Source organism: Alligator sinensis, unplaced genomic scaffold, assembly GCF_000455745.1.
Source record: "Alligator sinensis unplaced genomic scaffold, ASM45574v1 scaffold1354_1, whole genome shotgun sequence".
In the NCBI taxonomy this organism is placed as follows: Eukaryota; Metazoa; Chordata; order Crocodylia; family Alligatoridae; genus Alligator; species Alligator sinensis.
The window spans coordinates 589,281-597,264 of NW_005842344.1; the positions used below are offsets into that span (position 1 = coordinate 589,281).

The following is a 7,984-nucleotide window of genomic DNA, read 5'->3' on the forward strand; positions in this document are numbered from 1 at the left end:
TCTGCTGCTTGCTCACCCCCCTCCCCTCTCCCCGCCGCCTGCCCTGCGGGGGTGGGTCTCCTGCCTGGCACCTGCGTGGTGCCTTCCCGTTGCGCCGCATCGCAGCCTAAGCCGGAGCGGCGAGGGGTCCGGGCCTGGCGGGGGCTGCTCGTGCGCAGCTGGTGACCGGCATGTTTTCCTTCTCGTGCTGCTGGGGCGGTGCATGTGCCCCGTCAGACGCTGCCGGGCTCGGAGTCTCCTGGCTGCGGGGTGGGGGGGGTCGCTGGTCGCAGCCGGGGGGTCTCGGCGGGTCCCTGAGCGGGGAGCGATGCTGCCTGCGCCAGCGCTTGGTGGAGTTGCTTGCAACCTCCCAGTCGCTCGTGTTGCAATCACGGGCCCCCGCTGCTCCGGTCCGCGCTGCAGACTGAGAGGCAGCCCGGCGGGCTGAGAGCTGCGTGCCTTTGCTGCAGGCAGGGGTTGTTTCCCTGCCGAGCACCTGGCTCCGAACTCCAAGTTCTTCCCCTCCCGTACCTCTCCGTCCTCGAGCTGCAGCTCCGGCCTAACCCAGTCCTCTCCTCCTGCCTCCCCAGGTCGCTCGCGCCGTGCAGCCATGGCTTCCGGAGGGGAGGAGCCGGCCAGCAGCCCCCTGGACTGGGTGGACCCCAGCCTGGACCGCTGCTCCCCCGACCAGGCCAAGGCCAGCGCCTCCATGCTGGACAGCAGGGAGGACTTTGAGGTGCTAGATGACGACGACGAGGAGGACCTGAGTGAACTCCCCCCTTTGGAAGATGTCGGGAAAGGGAAGGCGCCACCCGGCAAGGAGGGCGTCCAGGCTTCGGGGCCAGAGCCTGCTGGGGAGGGGGTGGGCGAGGAGCCACCGGCAGCTGAGGTGTGGCTGGACGTCTTGGGTGAGTGCCTTGTAGTGTGGGGCTCGCTCCCGGGTGAGGGCGTGAATGTGCGGGGATCAGGTGAGGGCAGGTGAGTGGCACGGGCATCTCCCTCACCCCCTCCTGCCTCCCCTCTGTGCCCAGGGAATGGCCTGCTCAAGAAGAAGACCCTGGTGCCCGGCCAGGGCGCGGAGAGCCGGCCGCGCAAAGGCCAGGACGTGACTGTGCGGCTCAGGGTGATGCTGGAGGACGGCAGCGTGGTGGAGGAGGACCCTGGCCTCACCTTCACCCTGGGAGACTGCGACGTCCTGCAGGTGAGCGCGGCGCCCTGCGCGGAGCCTGGGGACGGCGCAGAGAGGGGTCTGCCGGGCAGGGCCTGGCCCAGGTGTCGGTGGCTCCCACCGCCTGGTTTGCTGCCATGGGAACACTGGAGCCCATCCGCTGCCATGTCTAGTCTAGTCGCCCGCTGCCCCAATGCCTGGTGCTTCCTGCCCCGCAGCGCCCCTTGCCCTACGCTGCTCCTGCTAAGAGAAGGGCTGCTGATGAAGGGACGTGAGGGCTCACGCTCCCATCACCGTCGTGCCCTGTGCTGGGCTGTGGGGTCCCTCATTTGTTGGCTGTCCCTGCAGGCTGGGAGCTGGACCCTGAGCATGTCTTGGACCCTGCTGCTGCTCAGCCTTCCCACCCCCACCATGGCTTCCCCCTGGGGCCTTCTGCTCCTGACGGGGCAGTGCCCCCCTAACCTCTCCCCTCTCGGCTCCTGCAGGCACTAGACCTGTGCACGCAGCTTTTGGAGATGGGAGAGACGGCCTCGATCACGTCTGATGCAAAGTACTGCTACGGCCCCCAGGGCAGGTGAGCACAGGGGCTGGGTGGGCCCTTCGTCCCTGTGGGGGCCTCGGGGTGGCGGGGCCAGGTGTGGCCCTGGATACCTGCATAGCTGCTGCGAGGAGGGATCTCCCCAGGGGCCTGTGGAGCGAGCGGCTGGTCTTGGTCTGTCCCGATTAGCCCCCCTGGCAGCTGGCCCAGGTGTGAGTGTGTCACGGGCCCGGCACTGCCTCACCTTTGCGGGGTGAGGTTTCTGCAGGCCGGCAGTGCAGCAGAGCTGAGGGAGGCCTGCCTGCCGTGCTCCTGGTTCCATCGTGTGTCCAGAGGCACCGGTCTCCAGAGCTGTGCAGTGGCGCTAATGCCACGTGGCTCGTGCGTGGGCAGGTGCACGCAAGCGATACCAAGCGGAGGGCGGCTGTGCTTGAGACTGAGCTGCCGAATGGGCCTGCCCCGCGTTGCACGAGAGGCGTCAGCGTGTCCCTTCCCTCTGTGCAGGAGCCCTGGCATCCCGCCCAACGCCGCCCTCACTCTGGAGGTGGAGCTGCTGGCCGTGCAGGACGCCCCCGACCTGGAGCTGCTCAGCGGGAAGGCCAAGATCGACCTGGCCAACCGCAAGCGGGAGCGCGGGAACTTCTACTACCAGCAGGCTGACTACGTGCTGGCCATTAACTCCTATGACATCGCCCTCAGGGTCATCGGCTCCAGCTCCAAAGGTGCCTGCCTGCTCCGGCTCACTGCCTCCCACCTTGGTGGGGACGGCAGAGGCTTGCTAGGGGGCTTTGCTTGGTGGGGGTGGGCTCAGCTGTGGCCCGAGTGAGTTCTGCCTGCACCGTCCCCAGCCTGTTTCCAGGCTCCAGCGCTCTGGCCCTCTAGCTACAGACACGGCGAGGCATGCTGCTGAGGCATCTTCTTCTCAGGGCAGTCTCGTGCTAGGGTCTTTGCCTCCCCCTGCATCATGCTCTCCCTTCTTTCCAGTCCCTCTAAAGCCCAGGAGTTCCTCCCCAGCTCGCGGGTGTCACTGCCTGTCTCTGCGTCCTGGTCCCTGTGGCCACCTCGTACTGATGTGAAGTTTGTCCTCTGCCTGGCCTGGTGCAGGTGGAGAGCAGCCTGAGAAGCCTCACTCGGCAGCCTCCCAGCAGCTCCCCAAGGAAACCCGTGCAGTCCTTGCTGGGTGCAGATGGGCTCTGCCGTGGTGTACGAAGCAGGCTGCCCGGTGGTGACCGGTCCCCCTGGTGCTCAAGCCATGCTGGGAAGCAGCTGTACTCTCTGCAACCAGTGCCTCTGCCCGAGTGTAACTGGGCTCCATACTCTTTGCAGTCGACTTCAGCCCTGAGGAGGAGGCCGAGTTGCTGGAGGTGAAGGTGAAATGCCTCAACAACCTGGCAGCCTCTCAGCTCAAGTTGGACCATTACGAGGCCGCTCTGAAATCTTGCAACTTGGTCCTGGAGCACCAGCCGGAGAACATCAAGGCACTTTTCCGAAAGGGAAAGGTGAGGGTGGGTTGGGGCAGGGTGCTCTCAGGGTCTCGGCAGGCTGCTTCCCTCCTGCCTGGGCCTTCAGTGCCAGTACCCCGGGTGCAGCCGTGTGTGGTAGGGCTAGGGGCAGCTCAGAGCTCCTCTGTGAACTGTGCCTCCTTCCCCAGGTCCTGGCACAGCAGGGCGAGTACAGCCAGGCCATCCCCATCCTGAAGGCAGCGCTGAAGCTGGAGCCATCCAACAAGGTGGGTGTCTGTCCTGTTGCCAACTGAGGCTGGGCTGCGTGGCCATAGCAGGGCTGGGAATGAGACGCTGCCGGGATCTGCCCCCGGGGCTGTTGCTGCCAGGAGCCTCAAGGCTCGTGCAGGGCGTCGCGGCTCTGCTCCTGCGAGACCCGTGTACCTGCTCGCTGGGGGCTCCTCGTTCTTGCTTGTTAGCTCCCCAGTGCACCCTTCCTGCCTCGGGGTGCTGTGGAGCTCTGCACGTGGGGCTCTCTGGGGGTCAGCGCCAAGCCAGCACTGCCTGGGGTTAGTGAGCCGTCCTCCTGGGTCTCCTCGCTGCAGTCCTGAGACTCCTCTTCCCTCCTTCGCTGCTCCCCGCAGGGCTCTCTGCCAGCTCTGGACTTTGTGAAAAATCACCCTACGCTTGTGGTCCGAGCCCCTGCAGCTTCCGCCAGGTCCCCCAGTGTCCTGGGCCACGGCAGGAACCAGCCATGGCACGCACACATCCAGACACACGTGGGTCAGAGCTGTGCGTTGCTCTGGGCATGGGCTCCTCTCCTCTGTGGGAGTTTCCATTGCTTTATTTATTGGCATTTCACTGCAGCCTATTCCTGACTCCACCTTCCCATAGTACCTGAAGGCCAAAATCAGGATGGGGCCCTGCCACACCCGGTGCTGAACACACATGGTGGGTGAGCAGCCCCTTCCCTGTGGAGCATGCACTGTTGTGGCATGTGCCAGGCTCAGGAGCAGGCATGTTGGTAACGCGAGTTAGTGTGCCAGGTCCTCTGTCTTGAGCCGCTGGCTCAGACCAAGCAACGCGTGGTCTCGTCTTCCTGGGGTTTTAGCTCACGTTAGCCAGCTCAGGAGCTCGTCTTTATGTAGGAGAGATGAGATGAAAGAGCAGTTGTGCTGGTTGGAGGGGGAAACCAGCAGCTGAGCACATGGGATGTGAGCAGTGGTGGAAGCTGGGCTGCCAGCGCTCCCCGCACGGTGCATGTGAGCAGGGACTGCTCAGGGATCTCGTCCCTTTTAATGTGCTTGGAAAGGAAATGACCCAAATGTAGGACGTTGCCACGACCAGTAGAACAAGCAGAGCAAAGTGCTGGCTGCGAGGCTGCCAGGGAAGCAGCTGCAATGATCTGGCAGGCGCGGTGACAGAGTTCATGATTTGGTCGTGTACGAGATTACAGCTGGTGGAAAACAGCAATCTACTCACGTAGCTTCGCCCTTCTGGCCCAGAGCAGACTTTGGCTCCCGGGGCTGCCGGTCGGGAACCTGCTGCCTGTTGCAAAACAAGTAAATAATGCTGACGCTCAGACTCCGGTCCTGCGCAAGCTGGGCGGGATGCCGGTGCCTCGCGGCCCCTGCATGGACAGAGGCTGCTCTGGCCGCGGGCCTGCAGCTCGCACAAAGCCATTGGGCATCAGGGCTGCTTTTAGCCGAATGGGCCTGGTGGAAGCAGAGCTCCCCGGACTGGCCTGCCCTGGCTTGTCCCCTTCCAGGCTGCCCCCATGATGCGCCCCACAACGTGGCTCAATTGGCTCCCCCTTCTCACCGGAGCAGCCGGCTTATGTGCATTCCCCCAGAACCAAAATCTATTCCCGTGAAACAAAAGTGAAAACTTCCGTTTGAAGAGAAGCCCCTTTCCTGCCCCTCTGTGAGACCCCGAAAGTGAACCCCCCCTTCTCTTCCCAGGCCCTGAAAGAGGAAATCTGGCAGGAAGGGGGGGAAGGTCTGCCATGGTGCACAGTGAAGGAACGGGAAGGGCGGCCAGGGTCCGCCCCGCTGCACCCGCCGTTTCTGGGGGGAGCGGAGGCACCTTTACCTGCGAGCCGCCGAGCCTCGCAGCAGCCAGTGCGCCTGCCCGGAGCAGCCCGGCCCCCAGCAGATGGCGCCGCGCCACCGCCGGAGCCGGGGGCCGGGGCCAAGGATCGGGACGCCTGCCAGGACGCTCGTGTCCTTTCCGCTCGGGCTCCTCCGGGCCTGCGCCTGCTCTGACGTGGGCTCTGGGAACCAGAGAGCGGCTGCTGGGAAGGATCTGGGGCCCTGGCCCGGAGCCCGGTGGGGTGCGTGCCAGATGCCACGGCCTCGAGGGCAGGGCTGAGGGGGGACTTCTTGCAGCACGGGGTCCTTCACGGGGCGTGCTGGTGCAAGAGCTGGGTGCGACTGGCACCCGGAGTGACGTTCCCAGCTGTGCCGGGGCTGGCCTGCCCCTCGGGGAGCCTGGCGGCTTTTACGTTTGCTTCTGGGCGCGCAGTGACCTGTTCTGGGGGAGCAGATCTCGGTCTGTGTTCTTGGGCCCTGGTGAGCGACCACAGCTGCTAGGCAAGCGCAGAAGGTGCTGGGGAGTGCGGCAGGGCTGAGAGGTCCTGCTGGAGTCCAGCTTCGCACTGGCTTCCAGGTCTGCCTGCTCTGTGCTGCACGGACAAGAACTTCTTACTAGTCTTACCACCCCCCAGAGGAGCCCTCTCTGAGTGGCGAGGTTGCTGCCGGGCTCCGCTTCCTGTGAGCTGGATCTTGCCAAGCGTGGTCTCCCGAGGTCAGGCCCTTCCTGTCGTGCTTGGAAAGGCGAGAATCTGAGCTCGGTCAAACCCTGTTCAGAGCTGCTCTGTGCTTTGGGGCACGGGAGGCCTATCGTGCCCGCTGGCAGCACGTGAATGGCAGTGGAGGGAAGGGGATCAAACCCAGCCTGGGCCTCGGTGCAGAGAGGCAAACCTCGGGCTGTCAGGCAGGAGAGCGAGGCTCTGCTCGTCGGTCGGGCCGAGCACCTACGGAGCCGGCTGCCAGGAGCTCAGGCCCAGGCGTGACTTCGGTCTCGTGGCGTAAGGTGTGCCGTGCCGACTGCGGCTCCACCCTGGGAGAGGCTGGAAGCTGCAGGGCCTGTGCTGCCCAGCACGTCCTTGGAGCGCGTCCTGCCCTCGCTGGAGAGGAGATGCCGGCCCTGCTGAAGTCCCTTGTGCTCTGGAAGGCCGTGCCCTGGCCGGCAGCCCCAGCCAGGCAGGACACGCAGCTGCTTCCTGGGTGCTCAGAGGGACCCGGGGTTGGAGGGGTCTGGCGAGTTCTCGCAGATGCAGGCTGGCCTGGGATAGGGTCGAGGTGCTGGAGGAGGAATCCAGGCAGGCCGGGACTGGGACTGGTGTGATCCCTGCTGGAGGCGGCCTGGCCGGCAGGGGCAAATGGGCTCTGTCCCTGCCATCTCCTGCCCCAGCGATGAGCAGTAGTGAGCGTGTCGGAGCTGCATCATGCAGCACTCACAAAACCCAGGGTGGCCCGGGCAGTCCCCAGCCCGGCAGGCAGCGAGCTCTGCTCTGCCGGGAGCTCCTCTCTGTTTGGAGACGGGCTGGGCCAGGGAGAGGGGACTGGTCATTCCAGTTGTGTGCACGCTCTTGTTCCCAGACAATCCATGCAGAGCTCTCCAAGCTGGTGAAGAAGCACGCGGACCAGAAGACCGTGGAGACGGAGATGTACAGAAAGATGCTGGGAAATCCCAGCCCTGGCAGCACCCCTGTTAAATGCAAAGACAAGTCATCCTGGGTGAGTGGCAGGGGTGTGCGGACACGGGGAGGGGAGGACACGTGGCATCTCCTCCATGGTCTGGCGGGTGGTAGCTCACCGCGGTCCCACTCCTTTGTGCCCGGGGTGCAGTGTCCAGGTGCATGTGGACATCCTCTTCTTGTGCCTGCCTGAGTGCTCCTGCCTCAGCGGGGAAAAGCAGAGCTGCTGCTTTGCTTCTGGTGGCAGTGCCAGCTGGAGAGATCAGGCCTCTGATCGGAGTGGTTGCCTGTGCTGGGATCCTCCATTGGGCAGGCAGAGGAGTTCTGGCCATGCTGTCTCGGCCGCAGCTTGGGAGTGGGGTTGCTAGTCCCAAGAGCAGCCTGGGACCGGCCCCTCATGCGCCCCACCTCCTGGAGCAGGCCTCTGTGCTGGGCCAGGGTGTGCTGAGGAGGGCTCCATGTCTGGCCATGCTCATCGGCACTTTCATTCCCCTCCAGTCGATTCCCTGGAAGTGGCTCTTTGGCGCGACAGCCGTGGCGCTGGGTGGTGTGGCCTTGTCGGTTGTCATCGCTGCCAGGAACTGATGCCAGTCTGCGAGAGGCCTGGGGAGCGGCTGCGCCAGGACCTGCGCTGGGCCTGGCAAGGTGAGCTCAGCTCGGTGCAGCGCTCCCTCCCCATGCACTGCCAAAATGACAATGATGACGACGACGACTTCTCTCTGCTGGAGGTGATCGGTGCCCCTGGTGACAGATCCAGCACTCGCCCCTGCCCCCTCCTCACACCCGCAGTCGCTCTGCTAGGATGGGAAACCCTGGCTTATACCTGTACGTAGAGGATGAGAGCCCCAAGTTGCTGCCCAGTCTGGGCACCAAGGCCCTGCCCCAGTCGTGGCTGCCAGGGGTGCTCTGCAGCAAGAGAGGGTGCGGGAGGCTCCCCTGCATGGGGCTGTTGTGACCCCCATCCCTGCAGCACCCGGTGGCAGTAGAGCAGCCTACGTGACCCAGCTGGTGCCACCCGCCGTGGTGTCCTCACCAGGCAAGAAGCAGCACCTGTGTGCTCAGGGGTGCCGCTCTTTGTGTGACCCCAGCAGGAGCCG

General features: G+C 64.8%; 1 protein-coding gene across 1 annotated transcript; it reads left to right on the top strand.

The window, feature by feature from the left end:
- The first annotated feature begins 19 nt into the window (after positions 1–19).
- On the top strand, positions 20–7,976 carry FKBP8 (FK506 binding protein 8). Its single transcript, XM_006028844.3, has 9 exons — positions 20–168; positions 570–887; positions 1,011–1,180; positions 1,633–1,721; positions 2,190–2,407; positions 3,012–3,184; positions 3,337–3,414; positions 6,790–6,927; positions 7,386–7,976. Exons 2-9 carry the CDS (start codon positions 590–592, stop codon positions 7,470–7,472), a joined length of 1,251 nt encoding a protein of 416 aa, XP_006028906.1. The 5' UTR covers positions 20–168; positions 570–589; the 3' UTR covers positions 7,473–7,976.
- Positions 7,977–7,984: the final 8 nt, after the last annotated feature.